The 27,766-nt window shown below is 43.1% G+C and overlaps 1 protein-coding gene across 12 annotated transcripts in view; it reads right to left on the bottom strand.

Annotated features, from left to right (window-relative positions):
- abcc9 (ATP-binding cassette, sub-family C (CFTR/MRP), member 9) overlaps window positions 1-27,766 on the bottom strand; it is a 140,621-nt gene that overhangs the window by 85,342 nt on the left and 27,513 nt on the right. For 11 of the 12 annotated variants that reach the window (XM_070544945.1, XM_070544760.1, XM_054739817.2 and 8 more), the window contains 10 exons: window positions 26,704-26,844; window positions 26,430-26,621; window positions 16,146-16,310; window positions 12,792-12,947; window positions 12,580-12,714; window positions 12,293-12,455; window positions 8,880-8,920; window positions 8,612-8,754; window positions 8,321-8,429; window positions 4,696-4,803 (listed from right to left, as the gene is read on the bottom strand). In XM_070544945.1, coding sequence (XP_070401046.1) covers window positions 4,696-4,803; window positions 8,321-8,429; window positions 8,612-8,754; window positions 8,880-8,920; window positions 12,293-12,455; window positions 12,580-12,714; window positions 12,792-12,947; window positions 16,146-16,310; window positions 26,430-26,621; window positions 26,704-26,844 — 1,353 coding nt within the window. Of the gene's footprint in view, window positions 1-4,695; window positions 4,804-8,320; window positions 8,430-8,611; window positions 8,755-8,879; window positions 8,921-12,292; window positions 12,456-12,579; window positions 12,715-12,791; window positions 12,948-16,145; window positions 16,311-26,429; window positions 26,662-26,703; window positions 26,845-27,766 lie in introns of all 12 variants that reach the window. The other variant, XM_054739825.2, reaches the window with a different exon arrangement.

Consider the following 27,766-nt stretch of genomic DNA (forward strand, 5'->3'; position numbering starts at 1 on the left):
TGTAGAAGCTGATTAGCGATCACCGCTAACCTAGACTCTGATTCTGGCAAAACCAACTTTATGCGGCTCAAGGGAGACTCGGTTTACTCACAACATCTGTTCAGGTCAAAACAGGTTATATCCACAACATGAATCGTTTAACCATATCAGCAGAGTGAAGGCACATCACTAATTTACAACATCACAGTTCAGGCGGCTACTGCCAGGACACACACACACACACACACACACACACACACACACACACACACACACACACACACACACATACACACGACAAGAGAAGGTAACAGGCCTTTATCTTGGTTTCACACACACAGATTGAGGTGTATTCCAAAACTGATTTTTATAATTATTCAGGTCTGGAATGAACCAGATTCAGCAGGTATTTAAGTGATAACACTGCATCAGTTTTTAGAGAACTTATGAATATGTCAACGAGTCTCACAACCAACTGTGTTTTGCTGGTGAATGTTCTTCTCAGTCATCCAGGTCATGGTAATCCAAAGGGTTCAAATGAAGGCAACTGGACTTCTTTGGTTTCGTGAAGACGTTTTGCTTCTCATCCGAGGAGCTTTGTTATTTCTAACTGGCAAATGGGAGAGTCAAGCTTATAAGCTGTAGCTGTTGTTATTTAATGAGCAGAAACTACTGTGGGCACCCCGCCTCTCCCAACAGTATGACAACAACAGCTACAGCAGGTATGATCTAGCTGAACAACTGTTTGGAGACAAACAACCTCCAGGATGATTTTCAGTCAGGCTTTAGACAACACCACAGCATGGACACTGCACTGAATAAAGTATTAAATGATATCCATATTGATACAGATTCAGGCAAAACATCTGTTTGAGTGATGCTCGATCTCAGTGCAGCTTTTGATACTGTGGACCACAACATCATTTTTGATAGACTAATGAACCGGGTGGGACTTTCAGGCACAGTCCATAGTTGGTTCAGCCTGGCAAGCCAGACTAAATAAATGTATTATTTAGTCTGGCCACGCTCCATTGACAGCTCTCGGTTGTGGGGCGGGTTCTACCGTTGTCTTTCAAATGATCTCCGCATTCCACTGGACAATAAATGTGACATACTCTTGTTTCACTCTGTTGCATCATCCCACCCACCAGGCATGTAGAGTGCCCTGATTGGCCCACAAAGCGGATAAAGCTCTGTGATTTGTTCACTAAGCAGATAGAGCACTATGATTGGTCCACCATTATGGACCAATCACAGCTCTTTGTGTGTTTGAAACCCCTCTAGAGAGCTGTGATTGGCTAGCCAGAGTCCTGGTAGGAGCTGTGGAGGTTCCAATGGAGCATGCCTAGACCAAACTTTGCAAAGCAAGAATTTGGTCTAGTTCACTAGGCTATAGTTGGTTCCAATCATACCTCGCAGACAGGAGTTATGTTGTTTCCATTGGTGAACACAAATCAAAGCAAATTGTCCTGCCATGCAGTGCACCCCAAGGCTTGATGCTTGGAACACTGCCTTTTAATCTCTACATGCTGCCACTGGGCCAGGTCATAAACAACAACATCGCCTACCACAGTTATGCAGATGAAACCCAGATCTACCTAGCTCTATCACCTAGTGAATCTGGTCCCCTAGACTCATCCTGTCAGTGCCTAGAGCAAGTTAATGACTGGAAGCAATCAAGTTTCCTCCAGGTAAACAAAGACAAGACTGAAGTTATTGTCTTTGGAAATAAGTCTAGGATGGAAGCTATTTCTCAACTTAGCTCCAAGTGAGTTTTAAATCAAAATTAAAAACCTTCATGTATTCATCAGCCTTTGAATGAATGTTTCAATGCTGCACTTTCTGCACTGTAACTGCTACCCTTTTGACTATGCCTTTTATCTGTTTGTTAAATCTTAAATTAATATCTAAATTTCTTTGTTTGATTAACTGTGTTTGCTGTTTTTGCTTCTGTAAGGCACATTGAATTGCCTTTGAAATGTGCTATACAAATAAAGCTGCCTTGCCTATATTTCTTTTGTGTGGTGCAATTCAACCTGCTAGGTGGCAGCAGTTTTTACCACCATCATTCTGACGCATCAACGATATCTCATGATAACACTGTCTGTGCCTTGGAAGCATCTGGCTAGGGCTGAGCCATAGTGCCTAAAATCAGTATCACGGTATATTGAGGGTTTCACCTCGATAACAATAAATGGACGCTAACCACATGTATGCTAAGAAACAAAAGTTGTTAATTAGATGGGGTGCATGTATTACGTTGAGTCACGTTGTCACATGACTTGAGGTGGTACAGCTTTTATTGACAAGGAAAAAATGATATCGGTTAGAGTCAGTAATTTCGATAATGATACATTTTTGATTTACTGCCCAGCCCTACGTCTGGCCTGAGTTTTCTATTTAAATTCAGTCTTACAAATTACAAATATCGCCTGTTGTTAGTATCGCAATGTACTGTATCGTCTATTGTAATAAATACATCGTTTTGCCAGATTGTTTCTAAAATGCCTCCCTACCTAGGAGCATTTTAGTGATATTCCTGTGTGTCTGGTACACTCAAGACCATCTGTTTAAAACAAAAGGAGACAGTAGCGATCACCAGTAGTTAAGTTTCATAGCAAACATTTTAAAAATCCAGGGCCAAAACTTTACCACACATCTATGTTTTTACATTTAAACATTTTGTCCTTGTTTTCTGATTTTCACCTTGTAATTTCAAATAAAAAAAGCCAACTATTTAGATTCAGCAGTTTAGAGACTAACTCATCTAAAGCCATTTTACTGGTTTGGCCCAATGGAGTCCAAACACACACTCGGCAGAGATGGACTCACAGAACGCTAACGTAGATATTTCATCCCCTCTGCAGAAAGAGTGTACAACTCTTCAGTTTAAGCTGCACTGGCATTGTCCTGGTACAAATAACACCAATGCAATATTCAGTATGTGTTCAATACTTGTGCAATACCATATTTACATAGTATGTCCTTGTTCCATGCAATATGCTGCATAGTTTAGAACCCAAGTTTTTTCATTTAGATTAGATTCCTACCTATGTGTACATACTAGGGCTGCAACGGTTCGTCGACGTTGTCAACAAATATCTACAACAGAAAGAGTCGACAATGAATTTCATTGTTGACGTTGTCGCCAGACGTGTTTTTTCCGACAGAGTGAGGCATGTCACTTTATTACAATCTCTGCCGAGAGTCGCACGTGCACAATAGCTTCTCTGCTGAGCGCCAGCAAACAGAAATGGCGGCGTCCGACACAGCAGCTACGTGTACCAAACATCTAAAGTTTGGGAGCATTCTAGCCTGGATTTGGCGAGTAAAAAGATGACCTGCATTATTTGCAAAGCAGTCCTCACGTATCACGGCAGCACCTCGGTGATGCACGAACACTTAAAGAGAAAGCACGTCGGACAGTTGAATGAAACGGAGTCTGACTCACCTCGGTAAGACTTAAATTACACGAAAGCCAAAACGTTTTGGATGTACATTTTTTTAAACGTATTTTCGCTTTTAAAAAAGAGAGATTTAATGTTATGCCTGACTGTGCCTGAAAAAAATATTTTAATTTTATTTATGCATTTATGTCTGTACTGACTGGGCACTGTGCCTACTTGATGTAAGACATTTTTATTTACTTTTAGTATGAATTGGCCTATCAGCAGCAAAGTTCAATAAAATATGCATTTTCCATTGAAGTACCCATCTTTCTTGTGTTTATTATCATTTTTCACATAATTAAAGCAATCTCATGCTAAACTTAAGACTAATCATTTCAATAATCGGTGACTAGTCCACTATTAAAATAGTCGTTAGCAGCAGCCCCAGTACATACATGTACTTTTGTTATTATTTTACTTCAAATTATCCTAACAAGTGTTGGTGCTGCTGTAACAAGTGAATTTCCCCATTGTGGGATCAATACAGTCTATTCTACTCTACTCTATTCAGCGTGTGAATGTGTGTGTGAATGGATGAATGATACACTGTAGTGTAAAGCGTTTTGGAGTCCTTACTCTGAGAGGCGCTATACAAGTGCAGGTCATTTATCATTTATTCTATTCAACTCTACTCTATTCTACAAGAGCAATATAAAGTTTGGCCAATAAGAAGCTGCAACACCCCTCACTGACAGGTCATGGGCTGCTCAGTGTGGGAACACAACGACATATTCAACTTTAATAAGTGGTCAGCCGTCTGGACGGTAGCGTCACTCCACAGGGAGGAGACAGGAAGAGGAGCCTTCACGGAGGGGCTGAGAAACAATCTGGACACTTTCACAAGACCCTTCAAGGGACAACAAATTCTCGTGTGAATTCTACACTTCCTGAGGAGACAGGGAGTCCGTGCACATAAACACATGTCACATGAAAAGTCCTGGTAGAAAACAAACCTCCGCTTTGATTTTACTAATCAGGCTCTGGTTCTTATTAGGTTTGACCCAGAAGCAACCAACAACCAGCGGTTTAGACACACTGAATGCATGACATTAAACATGATCCTGACACACTTTTATATGGACTTCATGCTCAACAGAGCTTCGTGGTTCTCTTATAACCTAAAATAACCAACAGATTCTTCCGTTTCTGCCCAGTTCTAAAGATTAAAAACTGGCCAAAAAGCTTCAATTGTTCTTCTCGTGCAGCTTGAGATTCTCTCCCTCTTCTTTTTCTAACTCTTTCACAACTTATGACCTTTAACTCTGACCTTTACGGCCACATCCTCCGTCTCCGTGGGTCTCAACAGCCGCCTGCTTGGCTGCTCGTAGTTGTCCATCTGGTAACGCATCGGCTGCTTCCTGTTGATGGCTTTGGTCTTCAGAGGGACAACAGAGGGTGAAGAGGAAATACGGACATTTTAGAACTGGTCTTGTTTTAATTTCTGGTAATATGACACAAACATGTTGTTACTTCCAGAGCCCTTGCCTGCCATGTTTAAAATGACTGCTATAAGGTTTTAATTAGATTATTCAGGCTTTTTATTGTGCTGGTAATCTTTTTGAGCCCTGGTAAAAACCTCCCGATTCCCGAAGACCAGCTGGGTGTATTAGTGGAGACTGAAGGACATTAAATCCTGAGAGGAAAACCAGAGTTCCCAGTTAGATCCAGAGAGGAATGATTTGGTTTGGGTTGGGTCAGAACCACCTGAGACCCCGCCACTGAGGTTTCTGCAATTCTTTATACTTAAACTGATCTTTTCTACGGCTGTTCCCTAAAACCAGGCAGAAGACCAGAGGCCACTGAGCCTTTAGGTCAGCTGACCTGGGCTTCACTCTGGTAAGGCTGAACTCCAGCAAATCTCTAGCCTAGAGATCTAGACAGTAGCAAAACATTTAAAGGGATACTTTGCAAAGTTTTTCATACTTTAAAATCATTTTCTTGAACCAGTCACTGCTAAAACGACCCTGTACGGGGTTAATCAAAGGCCACACAGCCCCCCTCGCCCCCTGTGACCAGAATATTCCACTTGCAACTTCACAGTTGCTGGTCTGCTCTGTTGGGACTTCACTGAGCTGGCCCACCTGTTCTGCAGTCTGGCTTCAGCACATTTCCTGCATGTTTTAGATCATGAACACAGCTGATTTGTTTACTTTAGTGATGATTCACTCCTGTAGACACTAAGGAAGGCTGGGGAGATGTTTCAGCTGTTTGATTAAGGCAGGGCTATTAAATTCCAGGCCTCGAGGGCCGGTATCAGCACGTTTTAGTGGTTTCTCTGGTCCAACACACTTGATTCAGTGCTTGAATCACTTGTGCAGCAGCTCATCAGGTTCTGCAGAAGTCTGTTGATCACCTAATTAAAATTAGATGAGTTGAAGCAGGGTTAAAAACAAAATTAGCTGGATACCGGCCCTGGATTAAGGTGATAAAAAGACAAACGCTTAGCGAAGAAATAGGTTTTACTTTTGGTTTCACAAACGAACGCTAGGCGGTGCTAAAAGCAACCAAAACTGCCCAGTTCCCCTTTAACTCTGCAGGTTGCTCTAGCCATGCTCCACTGTAGCCTCAGCAGGTCTACCATTGGCCTGAGCTGTTTTGTGAAGGGCCAATCACAGTGCTCTTCGTTTGTTGGGAGGGCTTTGCTCTAAGGCTGAAACGTATCATCGCATGGTTCGATTAATTAAATTCCTCGATTAATTTTTTACCGATTCGAAGCTTCGTTAAATGTGCTCTCCACAGTCTGAACTAATTTTACCATTACATGGTAATCTAGGTGCAGTGGAGGAAAATGGAGAAACCAGCAAAGACACAAACCATTGGAAAAGGCAGAAACGGTCCAGAGTTTGGGATCAAGAGTTAAACTATGAGAAGAATTGCTAACGCTAAGCTAACGGGTAGCATTCTCACGAGCAAGTGTGGTTCGGAAAAAACGTGATGTTTGTGAATGACTAAACTCCACCAGCGGAAGATCCTATTTATGTGTAGATGTCTGCAGTGGTGCGAGCCAGAGCCGCTGCCCCCATCCACCGCAGCGGGTCAAGCTCAAGCTGATGTAGCATATAATTCACAAACACGTTTACATTTGAATACAATTTAGACTGGATAATGTTGCCAACCTGTACATAATAAAATATATATACGACAAGCACATTGTTACCAGTAGAAATGTAATGTTATTAGCATTTCCAGTAGCTTTCTACTGAACATGTTAATAAAATAAATAAATTCTACTGATTATATGTGAATATATTTAGATGTTATTTTGACTAGGATGAGATTAATGCATACCTAAAATGTGAGTCAAAGTTTGTTCCATTAAATATTTATTAATTATAAATATCAGCTGGGCACTAGACAACACCAATTGAAAATATATTATTGAGCCTTTTATCATTTTCCTGTTTTATTTTGATATTTTTAGCAGGGGCGGATTTAGGACTGAAGAACATCCGGGGCTTAACACACGTGCGCACGCACGCGCACACGCACACACGCGCGCACACACACGTGACACGCACTAGTCAACATCATATGTCTTGTACCACATAATTTTTAATCTGAAGCTACATATTAAGCATATTCAGGGCAAAGTATTGTTCCTGTTAGTGTTTAGTGTGAGATGATAGTAAATATTCCCTTTCTTTCTCCAACAACTTTACCTGATAGTAAGCTAACTTTAGGCAAACCAGCAGCACAACAAATATTTTCAAATAAGACTCACAAACCTGAGTCAACACCAGTCTCATAAAAGCTGGGGTTCTGTCGTTGTACTTTTTGTCTAAAAAAGGTCATGTCCATCTTCACTCATGCGTTTCAGGCAGAGAGTGCAGAAGAAGCCGGCTGCTGAAGGGCTTCTTCTTCAGTGGTGGAGGCTCAGGCAGGCTGTATACAAACTACTGCCAGCTGCGCCCTCTCTGTTGGACTTTGGTACTGCATGTTACTTCCGCGATTTAGATCCGGGGCTTATCATGAAAGATCCGGGGCTTCAGCCCAAGTAGCCGGGCTGAAGCCGCCCCTGATTTTTAGCAGCAGACAACAATCTTGTTTCACTTGAAACGTAATCAAATAGAATACTGGATTCATCAATGGAGGATTTGAGAGAATACTGGAATACTAAAATGTTCGACAGCTGCAGACCTACCAAAACTACAAATATGGCATCAGCTCAGGAACGGTGCCCATTTCAAACGGCTTTGCCATCAACTTTTATTCGTGGGGCTTTTCTTTGAGAGTTTGAAGTCCTTTATATGAAAACAGGAAGTAACTTCTTCTCCAACGGTGTTTGGCGCACTGCCCCCTGACTGACTGACGTAGCAATGAAAAAGTCAAGGTGTTCATTTCTCTGACTGGTCCTAACGTTGTCCAAATGCAAGTCGACAGTTTGAAAGAAAATCGCACATTCTGCCCCACGACTGGGTGGTTTTGGGTCGTGGCTGGCCAGGCTACCACATCAGCACATTTAATGTTGATTAGTATTGTTTACTCATGTTTTTTTTTTTTATCATGACATAATTTTTTATGTTCAGCACTCTGGTGAAGGTTTATTCATTTAAAACGGGCTTCATAATCCAAGCGTGAGTTTTCTGATTGAGTTAATTAACCCCTTAAATTTTCAGGTTTAATGAGGTTTGGTCCCATGGGCGGGACGCTGGAATGTTAAGGGGTTAACGTTTCTCCCTTAAATAGCCTAAATCTAAAGCATTTTTCTAAAACGTTTGCATGAACGTATTGAGGTCAGTCTGCAATCAAAGGTTTATTTTGTTTTGCTGCTTCTGCACATCTGAGTACTGGATTTTCCGACTAGCTGGCCTGAACAACCTCTAAGCCTTTAGGCTTGGTATAAACGTATAAACTGTTAATGGTGTTGCTGAGAGACCTGCTACGATACTCACCATCCCCAAAAGCTTTTTCCCTGAATCCAAGGAGACGGATATGTCCCCGTTTCTCCAGCTGTCATCTCCGATTTCATCGCTCTGGAGGAACTCGCTGAGTTTCTGGACGCTGCGGGAACAAACACGACTATGTGAGAAGCGAGATTTCAATCGCCGTAATCTCAGAGGAGCTTAGAGTTCCTCGTCTCTTCTGTCATCTTTCCTTTAATTAGATCTTGACCAGTTTGTTTTCCTTGTTTAGTGATCTTCTCTTTCACAACAACCCCATCAGCTGCTTCCACAGAGACTCACCTGACGAGGGCCTTAACGGCAAATCTGACGACAGTTGAGAGCAGGAAGAGCGGAGTGACCAGGATGTGGAACAACGCCAGCGCTGCGAATGCCTCAGAGGAAGTGGGACCAGTTTTATCCAGGAAGTGATGCGTCACAAACGTCTACAAGAAAGGATTTCATGTTTTACCTCTGCTCCTTTGTGTTCAGCGACTCCTATGGCTATAAACAATAATATAACTGGACTTTTAACAAATAAGAGTCAAAATGAAATGTAAAATTCTCTTACAGCAAGAACAGCAGCGATGGGAATTGCAGCATTCATGAAAACTGCACAAAGAGGAAACAATTTTTAAAAGAAATTTAAAGATTTTTTTTTCTAAAAAAAAAAATAAAAATAACTCACTAATATAACAGAAAAATGAAAAATATCTTCTGACTAAACGTTAATTCACACATAAACAGATTTTTTTTTCCAAACATGTTTTCTGAAAAGTTTCTAGGAGATACAAATTCCTCAAACCACCTTTGGAAAACCCAACTGATCTTCAGTGGAGTTTCTTCATCTATTAAACCCTCATCATTATTTATCATTATGTCATTTATTTATCATTATATCATTTTAAATCACCAAACTTTCATGTAGTCAAGAACCGTGAGAAAAATCTGAACGATTGAACCTGGCTGCCATGGAAGTAGGGCGTCGTAAAAGAAGAACACACCAACAGATAGCTGCACCGTTAACAGCAGCTATGGTGATGTCATCCCCCTTAGCACACCTGTGTCATGTGTTTGGTGTAGCGTTACCAGCCCTGACGTTTTCTATTATAATGCTACGTTAGTGCTAAAAATTCCCATTCCTCTTCAGTGAACGACTATGTTACCGCAGGGCAACAACAAGCACACCTCAGCAAGCAATGTCTGGTTGTATTAGCAGCTTCATGCTGGTGTGATGAACTACGCATCATTAGAATTATCGCCAGATATTTGGTAAGTAGTCAGTTATCAAAATAATAATTTGTTGCATCAAACTTTTAAAGTGAATTCTGCCATTTTAAATGTTTATATCCCGTTTTCTGGAAGCAAAGTTAATTAAAAATTTAATAATTCACTTGAGAAAGGAGATCGCGGATACAAGCGGCAGAAATTAGTTTTCTCCGCGGGGTGGCTGGGCTCTCCCTTAGAGATAGGGTGAGAAGCTCGGTCATCCGGGAGGGGCTCGGAGTAGATGCGCTGCTCCTCCACATCAAGAGGAGCCAGTTGAGGTGGCTCAGGCATCTGGTTAGGATGCCTCCTGGACGCCTCCCTGGTGAGATTTTTCTGGGCACGTCCAACTGGGAGGAGACCTAAAGGTAGACCCAGTGCACGCTGGAGGGACTGTCTCTCACCTGGCCAGGGAACGCCTTGGGATTCCCCCAGAGGAGCTGGCCCAAGTGGCTGGCGAGAGGGAAGTCTTGGCCTCTCTGCTTAAGCAGCTGACCCTGCAACCCAACCCTGGATGAGTGGACAATGGATGGATGGATGGATGGATCTCACTTGAGAAACTTATCTGCCTAAAAACATGTCTGAAAATCAGCCAAAGTCCCTGAATCTGTTTTGCTGCTGTAACTAGAAGTTATGAGTGACCAGATCTTATTTGAAAGACTAACATTTGAAGCTATTTGGTATGCCAAGTCCAGCTGCCATTTTTTAACCCTCTTTCATAAAACAATAGCGCCAATTTGGAGCAAAGCTGAGGCAGCATCAGGGAGCCTTCGGTCATCCATAAGTGGTCAGACTGTGGCGGTAACGTAGCAGGATCACAAGCTTTCCACAAAAGATCATGGACTTCCTTTCAGCTTGGAAATAACTTAGTTTTTTTAATGATCTTTTATTGAAGAAAAGCATATAGGGTTGTACATTTACTCATGACATTGAATATGTTCTGTTGCTTTATCACTTTTTAACTTTTGTTGCATGAACATCAGAACTGTATGGGTGATGGGGCAGCCAAGTCATTGCCATATTATTTGTGCTTTTAATGCACCTTTACAGCGCTGTATACTTCACAAAAAAAGAACTCAGATGTTACAGGCTTAATATATTCAGTCCATTTGGACCATATCCTGAAGAAAACGTCTCTTTGCAAGGTTAGTGAGAACGACATTCCTCGCTCTGGGGAATCTCCAACCCTTCACGTAACAACTTCTCCACAAACTCACTCATTATGGAGGAGTCCTTCGCCATGTCTGGCACACCATAGATACGAACGTTATCCCTCCTCAAACGTTTTTCCAGGTCCAGTAGTTTGTCCTCCAGCTTCACTTGTAGCTTTAGCATTTCTGCCACGGCCTTCTCAGCATTCTGAATTCTCTCCTCTGCCTTCTCAATGCGTACTTCTGCCTCGTCCATTCTAGCGCTCATCTTAACCATTTCTTCCTTAATCACCCCCAAACTCTCCTTACTTTCTTGTCGAAAATCCCTCAGTTCCTTGAGTATCACTTCCATATCGGTCATATTTTCTTCTCGGTGGGATTAAATCGCTCAGTGCGGAGCTTCATGTAAAGCAGCTAAGCTAGTTAGCCGTAGCCGAGCAGCTAGCGATAGTTCGTCTGGTTGAAGCGCCCTCCCTTTTGCTCCTACTGCGCTGTAGTTCTGGTGTAATCCTCTTATCCCCTCATTATTCCATCTTCGAGGACGAGTTCGCACAGTTTTAACAGGATAAATGTTATTAATTTCTCAGGTCTTGGAGAGAGCTCCGCCACGTCACTGCCATCTTGGTGACGTACAAACCGGAAGTCCCATAACTTACATTTTATCACGATTGAAGCCGTGCTCCTTAAGTTTTTTGACAAGCTGCTCCTGAAGGTGTCTGTCCGCCACAATCCCCGAGAACTGTCTGGTGATCTGAGCTCCAGCTTTAATGAGAAAAGCTCCCGGAGCTCTGCATCGCTCCAGTTTATCATCTCAGCTGGTTCTAACTTACCGCCTGTGTTAACTTTCTTTTTCGATATAGTTGACAGCCAGGGTTCGACGGTAATTCCACACGTTATCATGACACCACCCTCTGTTGCGCCAAGGCGGAATCTTCATTCAGAAGTCCGGCGTTCCGGTAATATTAGTGCCAAGCGTGATGCCACAAAAGCCGCAAAGCTGCCAGATTGCCATGCTGCCACAACGCTTCCGTAAGACACACCGTAGCAGCAATTTTAAGCTGAATTCATTAAAAAGACACATGAAACTGAGACACAACATCCTTAAATAACCTTCACAATAAAAGCTCAGTACAAATGCACATTCTCAACCAAAAACACCTCTAAGAGCATTTAGAACATTACGATAACTTACAAACCCATCAGACTGGAGGCATTGTGGTTTGCTCCTGCAGACTATAATTCTTATTTGATATTACTAATAACGAATGCTTCCACTCATAAAGCACTTTAATATAATTGATGGGAAGCCCAGTAATGCTGATAACTTTAGTTTGTAAGAGAACTTTCTGCGTATTTTTGAAATCCTGCGATAATTCTGTTAACTGTGAAAATTTTTCAACACTAGTCATAACAGAAAACATTTACAGTGTTTCATCCCTTTCAGAGGAGCTTTGGTTGAGAACAAAGGAGGTGTTTCAGGAACATCAGGATTAAAGAGCTTCTGAAAAACGTCCTTCATGCAGCAGAATATCCTTATATCTCCTGGTGTTGCAGATTCTCATCTTACTGGACATGGATGTGTAGAAAGCAAACGTCCTGAGGCTGGTGAGCTCTTTGCCTCTGGTTTGCTCCACGTTGTCACAGAAGATGTCCTCCCAGGCGTAGAGCTTCAGCAGCTTTATGCCCTTTAAAATCTCTGTTGTCTTCTTCAGCCGGTCAGTGGAGTGTTCCTGAAAGGAAAGAAAACTGTTTAGAGACTAAAGGGAAAACCTCTGGGTTGTGCTTTAGCGTTTGAAGGTCTCCACAAGCACGTTACACAGAGAAGCAGAGAAAAATCGTAGATTCAGAGCTTACTAGAGTACATTTCTGTGTGTCTGCCAGCTTTGTAGCAATAAGATACTGAACAGGAGCCAGTAGAACGATGACAGATGCTCCTATCAAAGCGCTCCAACCCAGCAGGTAGTAAAGCAGGATCACCCCCATCACAATCTGAAAGCAAAGGGAAACAACAGTTTGAACTTAGTTATCGATTCTGATAGATACTGATACTGCTTAGTTTAACATACCTGAACGGGCATAGCCCAGAGGTTGGGGCAGAGGAAGAGGAACCACATCAGCTGATTGGTCTCTATGGCCACCAGGTTGTTTATTTGGCCCAGCGTCATGTCGCCCATCGACATGTTAGAAGTGGACAGACGCAGGATTTTGTTGTAAATCATCGCCTGGTCATCAACACATTTACAGAGAAGACTTCGGGTTAAAGCCTGATTTATTCTTCTCCATGAGCTTCGCAACGGAGAGACGCACACGGAGTGTTGGAAAGGTTTTCACATTCGAACTTCTGTTCAGACAGAGGAGCGTTGCAAAGCAACTCCCCTCCAGGACAACAGAGGGTGTAGCGCTGTTCTGTGGTATCCTGCCACCAGAACACTCATGCAAACGGTCTCCGATAGAGTATTTACTAATGTGTTTATATAATTCTGAGACTTTATAACACGGACACCTTCAGGGTTCATTTTAAGATCCTGGTTCTGGTCAATAGGGCCTTACATGGACAAGCACCATCTTACATCTTAGTATGAAAACTACAGGTCCCTGAGGTCCAGTGACCAAAGCCTACTGGTTGTGCAGCACACCAGGCTAAAGACCAAAGGTGACAGATCATTTGCTGCTGTGGCCCAGACTCTGGACCTCTCGCCCCCTGAGCCTGAGATCAGTGGACTCAGTGGTCTCCGTTAAAAAGCAGCTGAAAACTCACCTGTTCAGGCTGGCTTTTGTGTGACCTTCATCACCCTCTCCTTGTTCTGCTCTCCCCACCTATTCCACCTTCCTCAGGATCCACTATTTCCATCTTTCCTATTCACTCTCTCTCTTTCTTTACATTTTTAATCACAATTGTCTATTTTTTGCTCATTCTAAATATATATTTTAATCATTTTCTAAATTCTCTTTTACATTTTTAAATTTTTTGTTTTTGTGAAGCACCTCGTGATTATTATCTTGAGAGGCGCTACAGAAAAGATCTTTTCTTCTCCTACTTCTTCCTCCACCTCTTCATGCAGCCGCCACCTCCAAACCCACATTTCCTGTCGTTTCCGTCCGTGTTTGCTCCGTATTTTGTACTCTTCCACTCATGGGTAAATAAATGTTCATATTTTCTGACTTTTTTCTCGACGCGTTCTTCAATCTGTTCTGGGTCTGCCGCTAAATATCGGTTTACTTTTTAACGGAGCTACAGAGGTGCTGGTGACGAATATACAGGAAGCGGCGTCCTGACCAATCAAAAGCTTGCGGTCTCTGTCAGTTTCAGCAGGTGTTTACAATTTTCGGTGAGTCTCCGCACCGACACAGACAGAGAAGTATAAATCAGGCTTAACATGGCGCTGTAGTGATGTTCGTTTATATTGTTTGGTTCGTCTCATCTCGTCTTTTTCTGCCTATTCGGATCCGGGTCGTAGGGGCAGCATCCCAACTAGGGAGTTCCAGACCGTCCTCTCCCCGGCCACCTCCACCAGCTCCTCTGTTAGGGCCTCAAGGCGTTCCCGGGCCAGTTTGAAGATATACTTTTTCCAACATGTCCTGGGCTGACCAGGGGGCCTGAAACACCTCCCTGGGGAGGCGTCCAGGAGGCATCCTAGCAAGATGCCAAAACCACCTCAACCGACTCTTCACGATATGGAGGAGCAGTGGCTCTACTCCGAGTCTCTCCCGAATGTCTGAGTTCCTCACTCTATCCCTAAGGCTGAGCCCGGCCACCCTGCAGAGAAAACTCATTTTGGCCACTTGCATCCGCGATCTTGTTCTCTCAGTCATTACCAAAAGCTCATGACCACAGTTGAGGACTGGGCGGTGGATGGACTGGTAAATCGAGAGCCTTGCTTTCTGGCTCAGCTCCTTCATCACCACAACAAATCAAATCAAATCAACTTTATTTATATAGCACTTTTCATACAAAAAATGCAACTCAAAGTGCTTTACAGATTAAAATGGCCCCATAGGTCCCATATTCCCATCCCAGCCCCCCTCCCCAAGTATAAAACAATTAAAAACGACGGTTCCCCTCCCGCACCCAACTTCCAAAGTGGACATACAATCACCCGCACGCTCGTCCATGCACACACACACACACACACTCTCACACACACACACACACACGCTCGTGAACAACTGAGTAAACAATAGGCTGAGTTCAGATGGGTCAGGTAATGAACGACACATCATCAGCGGAGCCATCTGCCCTGGCAGCAACAGATCCACGGCAGCAGCCAGGACACCGGCCCATGACGCCCAGTGGCAGAGGGCAGAAACCCCCAGCACTGCCCGGGCACTACTCGAGGCGCGCCCCGGCCGGTTCAGCATCCGAAGCACTGCAGACGCTGCCCCAATCCGCCTGTCGATCTCCCGCTCCCTCCATCCCTCTCTCTTGAACAAGACCCCGAGATAAACTCCTCCACTTGAGGTAGGACCTCTCTCCCGACCCGGAGTTGGCAAGCCACCCTTTTCTGGTCGAGAACCATGGTCTCAGATTTGGAGGTGCTGATCCTCATCCCAGCCGCTTCACACTCGGCCACGAACCTGCCCAGCAAGAGTTGAAGGTCAGAGCTGGATGAAGCTAGGAGGACCACATCATCCGCAAAAAGTAGAGACGAGATTCTCCTGCCACCAAACTCGACACACTCCACACCACGGCTGCGCCTAGAAATTCTGTCCATAAAGGTAATGAACAGAACCGGTGACAAAGGGCAGCCCTGGCGGAGTCCAACCCTCACCGGGAACAGGTCCGACTTACTACCGGCTATGCGGACCAAACTCACGCTCCTCTGGTAAAGGGACTGAATGGCCCTTAGCAGAAAGCTACTGACCCCATACTCCTGGAGCGTCCCCCACAGGGTGCCCCTGGGGACACGGTCATAAGCCTTCTCCAAATCCACAAAACACATGTGGACTGGTTGGGCAAACTCCCATGCCCCCTCCATCACCCTTGCAAGGGAATAGAGCTGGTCCACAGTTCCACGGCCAGGACGAAAACCACATTGCTCCTCCTCAATCTGAGATTCAACTATCGATCGGACGAAACACCACTCGAGTTCAGATCAGGTGGGCCGTTCCTCCCAATCACACCCCTCTAGGTCATGCTGTCATAGCCCACGTGAGCATTGAAGTCCCCCAGCAGGACAATGGAGTCCCCTGATGGAGCACTATCTAGCACTCGTCAGTCAAGAGCCACAAATTCATTCAAGCTTCACAGAAATGTTCAAAACCTCAATTTACAATCAATCCTGAGGACTTTTAAACACTTCCTCAAATTTTGAATCCAACAAGACATCTACACGGTGACTGAACTGCTGCCTCATCAGGTGGCTGATCATAACAAAGCAACAAGATCTTAAGGGTCTTATTTTCCATGATGACTTGCTCACCAGTAGTGCTCCTCGTAGGTTGATGCCCGTCTCGATGGTGACGTAATAAGAAGCCTGCAGGAAGGTTCTTTGCAGAATCAAAGCCAAGAAGAGAAGAACAGCCAGGACTGAGCTGTTCTGCAGAAGCTCGGTGGTGGACATGAAGTAGACACCTAAATACGTTTCCTACAAACAAACAAACATAATCACATTTATTAGTTTCAGCTCAAGGTTTCCATCCGAGAATCTAGCCTATTAAACTGTTCAACCAAACCAAATACTCACTAAAATTAATCCATGAGGATTTATTTAGGCAAAAATCAACTTCTGGGCGATATTTACTCAAGGGATGCATCAGATAATTGGCATGTCATCGGACTCTACCAATAGATTTGTCAAAATAATACATGGGAATTGGCCAACTGAGACTAGTTCAGGGCCTTGCAGCTTGGCGAGGAACGGTCCAGCTCTGCATAAAAGGACCAAATAGGAGGCCTCTTTATCACAAATGTATGTAAAAACTCAAACATGGATAAAAATTTGTTAGAAAATAGAGGTTTTAGGCAAAAACACAGCTTTTTACAATCCTCAATTGTAATTTTGCAGATCAACAACAGGCCAAAGCTGCTATAGGTAATTAATACGGACAAAACGGAACATCTAAATATGATGTACATCAGTGAAATAACAGAAATGTCAGAAAAAACTGTGATAATGATGGAAAATGACGATGTTTTAAAATATGGTGGCATTAACAAAACTTCTATCAGAGAAGCAATTTGTCAACTTTAGGACTGCAGACAAGTCGGGCCAGTGTCAAGTCTTTTTTCATTTCACACAGTTTTTGAATTGAATAGAATAGCTTTATTGTCATTGCAAGCAATACAACAAAATTAGGTGCACCCCTCTAGTGTATAAGCATAAATAAACATAAAATCCTAGGTATAAATAAATAAAACCAAGACGCTCAACCTTAAAATGCATAAGGCAGTAAAACCAATAAAACCAGGGCAATAAAATCTGCAATCAGGGTAGGCCTGCTAAAGGCCGTTCAGTGACTATTCAGTGCTGTCACAGCTGAGGGACAAACAATGATCTTATGTGCAGTGTTGATGGTCTTCCTGTGGGCTATAGTGCAGCTGGAAAACCACACACCCAAGCAGTAACACAGAATGCTGTCAATAGGGCACCGATAGAAGGACAGCATCAGATTTTGGGGAATGATGTTTGTCCTGGGAACTCTAAGAAAATAGTCTCTGCTGCACCTTCTTTGCCAACTGTTGTGTTGGTTCCCCAAGTCAGCTCCTCTGTTATGTGAACTCCCAGGTATCTGAAGATCGACACACATTCCACACAGACCCCTTGAATAAAGAGTTGGTGAAGGTCTGTTGTCTTCTTCCTGAAATCCACTCATCTCCTTGGTTTTGTCAGTGTTCAGGAGCTGATTATTCCCTGAGCACTATGTGGTCAACCGTTCCACTTCTGCTCTGTAGGGAGTCTTATCCCCCCTGGAATTGTGCTCATTCCCCCTGGAATTTTTAATCTGTCACTGCCCCTGGCCTCAAACCCCTCTTGTCTGAAGTCCTCAACTGTTCTTCCACTTTTCAATTTGATTAGCAGCAAATCACTTTGGAAGATTAAAAGATTTGCTTTCGGAAGTTTGTAGACAAAGAATTCTGGAGGAAAGAGATGCTGACAGAAACTCTCACTCCTGAGTCTCCAGCTAACACAACATGCATGTATGTGGGAGAAGCCCCAGACATGCATGGAGAGAACATGCATACTCCACGCAGAAAGGCTGTAGATGGGATTCAAACTTGTAACCTTCTAGCTGCAAGGCAACAGTGCTCCCAACTATACCACTATGCACCTCTGCAGATGGTCGTCACACCTCATTACACCACAGATAGCAAACATAGCTTTGGTTTAAACTTCTATGTGAAAAGTTAGTTTGTGTTATCACCACCAACAAACATCAGAATGGCATCTGTGGATGAGTTCTGAGCTCATCTGGATGTGGTGTTAGTTTATAATATGGTGATAGTCTAATATCTGGTCTAGTCTAAAATCCAGTGCTAGTCTAATGTGTGGTGTTAGTTTAATATCTGTTGCTAGTTTAATATCTGGTGCTAGTCTAATATGTGGTGCTAGTCTAATATGTGGTGCTAGTCTAATATGTGGTGCTAGTCTAATACGTGGTGCTCGTCTAATATCTGGTGCTAGTCTAACATCTGGTGCTAGTCTAATGTGTGGTGTTAGTTTAATATATGTTGCTAGTCTAAGAGGAAGAAGAAGAAAGTATCATTTCTATAGCGCCTCTCAAGATAAAAATCACGAGGCACTTAAAGGCGCTAGTCTAATATCTGGTCTAGTCTAATATCTGGTCTAGTCTAATATCTGGTGCTAGTCTAACATCTGGTGCTAGTCCAATATCTGGTGCTAGTCTAATGTGCGGTGTTAGTTTAATATCTGGTGCTAGTCTAATATCTAGTCTAGTCTAATATGTGGTGCTAGTCTAACATCTGGTCTAGTCTAATATCTGGTGCTAGTCTAATATCTGGTCTAGTCTAATATGTGGTGCTAGTCTAATATCTGGTGCTAGTATAATATCTGGTCTAGTCTACGATCTGTTCTAGTCTAATATCTGGTCTAGTCTAATATCTGGTGCTAGTCTAATATCTGGTCCTAGTCTAATATGTGGTGCTAGTCTAATATCTGGTGCTAGTCTAATAGCTGGTCCTAGTCTAATATGTGGTGCTAGTCTAATATCTGGTGCTAGCCTAATATGTGGTGCTAGTATAGTATGTGGTGCTAGTCTAATATATGATGCTAGTATAGTATGTGGTGCTAGTCCAATATGTGGTGCTAGTCCAATATGTGGTGCTAGTCTAATATCTGGTGCTAGTCTAATATCTGGTGCTAGTCTAATATGTGTTGCTAGTCTAATATGTGGTGCTAGTCTAATATGTGGTGCTAGTTTAAAATCTGGTGCTAGTCTAATATTTGGTGCTAGTCTAATATCTGGTCTTGTCTAATATCTGGTGCTAGTCTAAAATCTGGTGCTAGTCTAATATTTGGTGCTAGTCTAATATCTGGTCTTGTCTAATATCTGGTGCTAGTCTAAAATCTGGTGCTAGTCTAATATCTGGTGCTAGTCTAAGTCAGTAAGTAAGTACGTAAAACTTTATTTATATAGCACTTTTCACAGATAAAATCACAAAGTGCTTCACAACATACATACAAAGGCAAAACAGGACAGGAGCACAAGGTCAACTTACATAGAAGCTTGTCTAACTAAAAGTGTCTTCAGCTGCTTTTTAAAAGAATCAACAGAGTCGGCCACACAAAGAAACAGGGGCAGGGCGTTCCAATGTCTGGGAGCTACAGCTTGAAAGGACAGGTCCCCTCTAGTTTTAAATCTGGTCTTAGGGATCTTCAGTAGGTTTTGACTCGAGGACCGTAGAGTGCAGCCAGGAGAGTGAGGGATTAAAAGTAGGGCCTGACCGATATATCGGCCGGCCGATATAGGGGTCATTAACACTATCGGCTATCGGCCAAAAAGACGGCCGATATGGCCGATATTGTGCTACCTATCCAGCAGATGGCGCCAGCTTTATGAACTCATGTTGTGTGGCTCCACTCCTCAGGGGGTGGAGCCACCGTCACAGCACACATGCAGCGGAGCAGCAGAAGCAATTCAGTCAAGCAGAGATGACGGTGATGAGGAAGTAGGAGGCAAGTCTTCAGTTTTAAGCATAGTTGTTGTGTCAGTGGTAAGTTGAACAGTAAAATAAGCAATGACAAAAGTATGTTTCCCCTCAACATGCTTCCTAAGTTAATTGTGTGCCTCGTGGCCTCATATTGAAAAGTTAACCTGAAAAAATAAAATAAAACTGCCGCAGCATTACGCTCTATGCAGAGCTCACGCTGCTTCCCCTTTTTCTGCTGGCCTTTTTCTGGAAGACATTCTGGAATATTCTCAGACAATTTCCTCCGCTCTTCAGCAGTCTTTTCAAACTCACGCGGTTCACCCGCGGCTCACGAAAAAAATAGTGCAGACGGTGAAACGATCGCTGCACGGCAGCGCGCAGCGCTTCGGCGGCCCATGTGGCCTATAGAATAGGATAACAAGGGCGACGAATGAAGGCGGTCCCCGTTTCGCGGCGCTTCGGCGGCACACAACCGTTGTCGCAGCTGAGGACGGGCGAGGGGGGGTTGGCAACAAAGCAATGAAACACTGTGCAGGGAGTCCCCCCTCCTCCCCCTAGCTGGGAGAGGAGGGGGAGGGGGGGGGGCGGTAATATGAGAAAAAAAACATTCCTCTCTACAATAGAATAAATCTGATTATTTTATTACAGATGGAAAAAGAGGGTTGTAGTAAGGTGTGGGCCTACTTCACTAAAGATCCATCCGGTGATGTCATCTGCAGCATCTGCTCATCTTCAGTAGTAGTTTGTGTGTTCTGTTGTTTTTGAGATTGCTAAATAAATATTATATGCATTAATTGGAAACCCTAGTGAGTTATTGAGACAGTTATTTGGTGTGTAACATAGAAATAAGTTGGCATCAAAAAGGCAGAGAATGAAGGGTTTATTTGTATTTAATTCTTTTTTTGTGAGGGAGGTTTATCGGCCCTTATATCGGCTATCGGCCTTTGTTAAAAGTTTTATATCGGTATCGGTCCCAAAAAAAGCATATCGGTCGGGCCCTAATTTAAAAGGTCTGAGAAATATTGTGGAGCTTGTCCATTAAGAGCTCTAAAAGTCAAAACTAAAAATTTAAAATCAATTCTAAACTTGACCGGTGGCCAATGTAAAGAAGATAAAACTGGTGTTATGTGAGCCCTTCTATTGGTTCCTGTTAAAATCCTTGCTGCAGCGTTCTGGACCAACTGGAGACGACTGACATCCGATTTGTTAAAACAAGTAAAGATAGAATTACAATAATCTACACAAGAGGAAATAAAAGCATGGATAATCATCTCCAAGTCCGATTTTGAAGTAAATGCTCTCAATTTGGAAATGTCCATGGAAAGGTCCCAAATACAGAACAGCCGGGAGGGCACAACTCGTTTAAAAGCATGTGATCTTGTACCCTCTGCCAAGTTTCTGTCAAAAACATGAAATCCAGATGTTCTTCATTAAACATATCTCCAAGGATGAAAGTTTTATTCACTATGGAGCGAATGTTCAGCAGGGCGATCCTTGCTGTCTTTGCGCACTGGGCCGCTGATGTGCTCTGGGCAGGTTGGCACCACACTGGAGAGCAGGCGCTGTTCACACATTCCCCCTGGTAGGGGACAGCTTGGAGGATCCGCTCACGGGATGTATGGAACGGCTACATCGAGACGGGAAAGTCCGGTCAGAGAGCCACGATGGTGGCACCGCATGGGACAGCACTTGGGGCTCCACTGGATCACATTGTGGCACATAGACTGGCACCGGTCGGAGGCATCGCTTGCTCATTGCAAATCTGGACTCACTCCATATAGATGTTTTCCCATAATGTTTTCTTATAATGTTTTGGGGCGACGGTGGCACAGGAGTTAAGTGCTCGCCCCGTAATCGGAAGGTTGCAGGTTCGAGCCCCGCTCAGTCTGTCGCTGTCGTTGTGTCCTTGGGCAAGACACTCAACCCACGTTGCCTGCTGGTGGTGGTCGAAGGGACCGGTGGCGCCAGTGCTCGGCAGCCTCGCCTCTGTCAGTGCGCCCCAGGGCAGCTGTGGCTACATCATAGCTCATCCCCACCAGTGTGTGAATGTGTGTGTGAATGGGTGAATGACTGATTGTGTTGTAAAGCGCCTTGGGGGGTTCCAGGACTCTAGAAGGCGCTATATCAAATACAGGCCTTGACCATTTACCATTCTTAGCCTGGACTGGATTTCAGCTCTAGATCCACGCTTCCTTCTCCCTCCTTGGCGGCTTGAGGGCCGCAAGCATTCCAGTGCTGACGTGGCACAAACAAAAGTTGGAGAGAAAAATTTGGCGTACCTGTCCCAGGTAACACAAGCAATCTGCATAGGCTCCTTAATGCGAAAAAGCGTGTGCCGATCATAATGGTATTGACTGACAGCTGAGACACAGTTTGTTGACAAACTTGATAAGGCAAAAAATATAATCAGACAGATCACCATCATGCGAGAAAGTGGTGACGAAGCACACAGAGCAGAGGCCGAGCCTAACACAGGCGCCATCATGAATCATAGTCTAATATCTGGTGCTAGTCTAATATGAGGTGCTAGTCTAATATCTGATCTAGTCTAATATCTGGTGCTAGTCTAATATCTAGTGTTAGTCTAATATGTGGTGCTAGTCTAATGTGTGGTGCTAGTCTAATATCTGGTGCTAGTCTAATATCTAGTGTTAGTCTAATATGTGGTGCTAGTCTAATATGTGGTGCTAGTCTAATATGTGGTGCTAATCTAATATCTGGTCTAGTCTAATACCTGGTGCTAGTCTAATATGTGGTGCTAGTCTAATGTGTGGTGCTAGTCTAATATCTGGTCTAGTCTAATACCTGGTGCTAGTCTAATACCTGGTGCTAGTCTAATATGTGGTGCTAGTCTAATATGTGGTGCTAGTCTAATATGTGGTGCTAATCTAATATCTGGTGCTAGTCTAATATCGGGTCTAGTCTAATATCTGGTGCTAGTCTAATATGTGGTCTAGGCTAATATCTGGTCTAGTCTAATATCTGGTCTAGTCTAATATCTGGTGCTAGTCTAATATCTGGTGCTAGTCTAATATCTGGTCTAGTCTAATATCTGGTCTAGTCTAATATCTGGTGCTAGTCTAATATGTGGTGCTAGTCAACTGTCTGGTCTAGTCTAATATCTGGTCTAGTCTAATATCTGGTGCTAGTCTAATATGTGGTGCTAGTCAACTGTCTGGTCTAGTCTAATATCTGGTCTGGTCTAATATCTGGTGCTAGTCTAATATGTGGTGCTAGTCTAATATGCGGTGCTAGTCTAATATCTGGTCTAGTCTAATATCTGGTGCTAGTCTAATATGTGGTGATAGTCTAATATGTGGTGCTAGTCTAATACCTGGTCTAGTCTAATATCTGGTGCTAGTCTAATATGTGGTGCTAGTCTAACATGTGGTGCTAGTCTAATACCTGGTCTAGTCTAATATCTGGTCTAGTCTAATATCTGGTGCTAGTCTAATATGTGGTGCTAGTCTAATATGCGGTGCTAGTCTAATATGCGGTGCTAGTCTAATATCTGGTCTAGTCTAATATCTGGTGCTAGTCTAATATGTGGTGCTAGTCTAACATGTGGTGCTAGTCTAATACCTGGTCTAGTCTAATATCTGGTCTAGTCTAATATCTGGTGCTAGTCTAATATGTGGTGCTAGTCTAATACCTGGTCTAGTCTAATATCTGGTGCTAGTCTAATATGTGGTGCTAGTCTAATACCTGGTCTAGTCTAATATCTGGTGCTAGTCTAATATGTGGTGCTAGTCTAATACCTGGTCTAGTCTAATATCTGGTCTAGTCTAATATCTGGTGCTAGTCTAATATGATAAAAACAGGCAGGTTGCCTAGAAGGGCCAGTGGCATTAAACAAGAAAAAGCATGAACACACTAATATTTTCACTAAGCAGGATTTTGTTTCTGGCTGCAGACAAAAACCATGTTATTCAGACTACATAAGAAACCAAATTTAGATAAAAGTTTCTTTAACATACCATCAACATGAACATCTGAACACTTCATAGCTGCAACCAGACATCATCATTTATTTCCTTAAGTCTGTCTTGTTGCTTTTATAAATGTCAGAATCACAGTGTGTATCACACTTTAGTGGCGCTGCGTCATAAAGTAACTGTAGATCAAAAAAATCTGAAAGTGATGTTCAGCAGTTCCTCATGCCAGCGTCAACCCAACAGAGAGTGGGAGGTGAGTGGGGAATTTTCCACGTCACTGAGAAATGCAGCCCCATTCTGCTCTGTATCTCAGCGGCCCATTAAACCCACTTAGACACCTGACAGCAGCGCAGCTGTAATTCTGTCCAGCCAAACGCTCCTGAAGCTTCTGCCAGGGGACCTTTGGAGGAGGCTGGCATCAACTCAAGAGGAGCTGACAACTTTGAGCACTGCCAGCAGGTCCAAGGTTCTGCTGGAGCATCTGGTTCCTCTCTGTCTGAATGAGCCTCTTTGAGGTGCCGTCGCGACAAATATCATCCTGTGTTTTTGTTTATTACCCGCCAAAGGTTTAACCACTCATGAGTTATAGTCAACTAATGTCAGTGCTTATAAACAGCTGAACCCTAGAGCACATTTTAAAAGTTAAATAGAACAACATCATAATAACTCCTAGCAAAAATATCTGATTCATCCCAAATTCTGGTCTTTTTTTGGGGGTTCCCACAGATGTACACGACATTCATATCAGCATCATCCCGATATTTAACTTAATAATTAATATTTAATATCCTCCTGCTAGAGGGGTGCTTGCGTTAGAGATGCTGAGAGCGAGTCCTCCACCAGGAGCAGGTTTGTGACCCTTCATTCTCACTAATCTGATTCTAATCTGAAGTTTTTTTCTGCTCCAATTACTCTCAGAAAACGTTAATTCAACTGTGCAAAGGTTTTAAATCATACAGGTCAGCGGAGATCAGTATTGCTGAAGTGAAATATTTACCTTTACGAATGAAGCAGACTTTTTAAATCATTAATTCTATTAAATATTATTTGTGTAGAGCCTCAAAATCTATTTGACCCTTAAAACGGGTGTATTTAAATACACAGCAGTTTATGTTCCAATTTGACAGTTTTAATTAGGGATGTTCCGATACAAATTTTTCCACTCTGATACGGTACCGATATTGCAGCCTTCAGTATTGAACGATACCGAAATCCCGATATCAGTGTTTCCTTTACATAGGCATAGCCGTGGCAGCCCGCCACGGCTGAAATCCCAGCGCCACGCCTGCAAGATCCCTTTTTATAGATTTTTTTTTTTTTGCGCTGTTTCCCGAAGAAGCAGCGGGAACTACTCTGTTGTTGCTTGTGACCACAGCCAGCAGGCAGCAAGGAGGAGGAGGCAGGGCAGGGTGGTTACAGCTAGGGATGAGCCGGTGTCGGTACAAGATCTGCTCGGGTGCAAAATTGGCTGGGGGTCCGTCGACTGCCGATGACGTCAAAGTAGTTGATTGGCTGAACATGAACCTTACGGAATTACGCAATCATGTTACGTTGGTCCAGGCAAATCTTTCTGATGGAAAGATGGACAACTTTTACAAAGAAATCCATCATTACCTCTTTGAAAATACACTTTTAGCATAGAGCTGCATGTATATTAGGGCTGAACGATTAACTGCATGTGCAATTAAATTGCGATGTGATGAAAGGAGATTTTCTAATCGCAAAGGCTGCAATTTGGCAGCGAGTGGTTAGCGCAATGCTAATATACATGGAAAAACCCATAGGAATGCTAATGCTAATATCGCCGATTACATTATTACAAATTATGAATTAGAAACGTGCCAAATGATTACATGTGGAGTCTAATAGAAAGTAAAACTACCATCAATCAAATAAGAACAGACAGGTATTTTAGTAAAGCCAGAAAACTTTTAACTCCAGAGTTTTGGCTAGCAGCTATGAGCGTAACTGAACTACGCATGGACAAGACGTCAAAAACTCTAAACACAAAATACTTCAATAAACGGGACACACTTCTTTCCTGCAAATACAATTTCACAGGTGTTGCTAATACCTATGATCCTTCAAGGGATGTGCTCAAAGAGGAGTTCAACATTATGAATGCAATATAGTGTTTTATTTTACAAATACCATTATAAACACAAACTTACGTCTTAAGAAACATTATTTTAATAACGAAACTGCTCAATTCTTTCCAACGGTATAGATGTGTGTGCGCGCACACACACAGTGCTGCCAGACACAACAAAACAGGATGCAATATCAGAGTCAGCCCATGTGCTCAATCATGTCCGCATTCCTAAGGCAGAGTGGAACGAACACGGCCAGGCTGGGCTGGGCGGAGCGGAGCGAAGCCAACGCTAGTGCGTAAGTGGCATTAGTTCTGCACGATGTCACGTTTTGGTATCAACATCTTCTTGTACCTGTGCATGATCCTGCTGCAATGTTGGACGCAAATGAACTCGTTGTGGTCTCATCTAATGTTTGGGGTACCCAAGCATTCACAATTGTTTAACGTCATAAACAAACCTTTTTGCTTTAGTGAGTAAAATATTCCATCAGAAAGTCATCCATTGACTGATTCTTATTTTCAAAGCTACAAAAGGGTCTCGCAGATGAATTAAGACCAACAAACTCACTTTTATCTTGTCCGCTGAAGCATCTTTGTCTTTTTCTTCCAGGTATTTAACGATACCAGAGATGCAGAGCGGCCCGGCAAAGCCCAGCAGGTCTGCCAGGTAACGGAAGGTGCTGCTGAGCAGGATGGGTCGGCCAAACGCTCGATACATGGAGCGCCAGATCGACGGCGCTTGATCCGGGTCCTCAGCTGTCTGCGCAGAGACAAGTGGATGGAAAAAACAAACAAAAATTCTGAGACACTTACAATGAGATCAAACACTTTCCTCAGCTCACCCTTTGGTCCTCGTAAGCATCTTTGAGTCGCAGGTAGTTGGTGAGGGCTCTCATGGCTTTGGGCAGCTTGCCAATCTTCTTCAGCTCAATTGGCCTCTTATGAGCTCCGATGATGAGAGGATTCATCCACCAATATGTCGCCTAGAAACGTACCAAAGAGTTCTTGTTTGCTGAGATCTGCAGCTCCAACATCATCTCCACCAGATAAAAATAAACCAGGATGCTCTCAGAGTCTCATGTTGTCAGCTGTGCTCTGGAGTCTACTTGGCACATTTTGTCGCCTGTATTTAGGGCTGGGCGATATGGACACAAACTTATATCTCGATATCTTTTAGCTGAACTCCGTACGATATATATCTTGGTAATTTTCCTCCTGTAAAATATTTACAAGTGAACTCACTTCAAGCTGTCTTGAGAAATTATATACATAAATCAGTAATTAAATGCATAAAAATGTGTTGATTCTTGTCTAACTGCAATCTTAGTGCCTATTCTCTGCCAGTTTAACCTTGTGAACATGAACAGGAAAACCCCTAAATTCTTGTTTGACACCATCAGTAAAATTGTTTCACCGACAGCTTCCATGGTACCTGTATTTTCTACTGGGGACTGCAACAGATTTTTAAACTTTTTAGTATAAAAAAAAAGTTGATGACATTAGGGCTAGTATTAATCCATCCCCTGTCTTAAATTCTAATATTGGTCACTCAGAATGCTTGTGGTCCTCATCTATCCCTGCTACTGTGGAGGACATAAAAGCTGCTCTGGAAAAGATGAGGCCTTCTTCCTGCCCATTAGATGTAGTCCCCTCATCACTGCTCTTGAAAGTTTGGGATGTTGTTGGCCCACACATCGCCAAACTTTTTAACATTTCGCCTTCTACTGGGTCAGTTCCAAGCTACTTCAAACAAGCAGCCTTAAGCCTTATTTAGAAAAAGCCCAATTTGGACCCATCTGAACCCGATAACTATAGGCCAATTTCAAAACTCCCTTTTTTGGCTAAAGTTCTGGAGAAGTTGGTGGCAGGGCAGCTGACTACTTTTCTGGACCTTAATAATGTTTT

Source organism: Nothobranchius furzeri, chromosome 1 (assembly GCF_043380555.1).
Source record: "Nothobranchius furzeri strain GRZ-AD chromosome 1, NfurGRZ-RIMD1, whole genome shotgun sequence".
Lineage (NCBI taxonomy): Eukaryota > Metazoa > Chordata > Actinopteri > Cyprinodontiformes > Nothobranchiidae > Nothobranchius > Nothobranchius furzeri.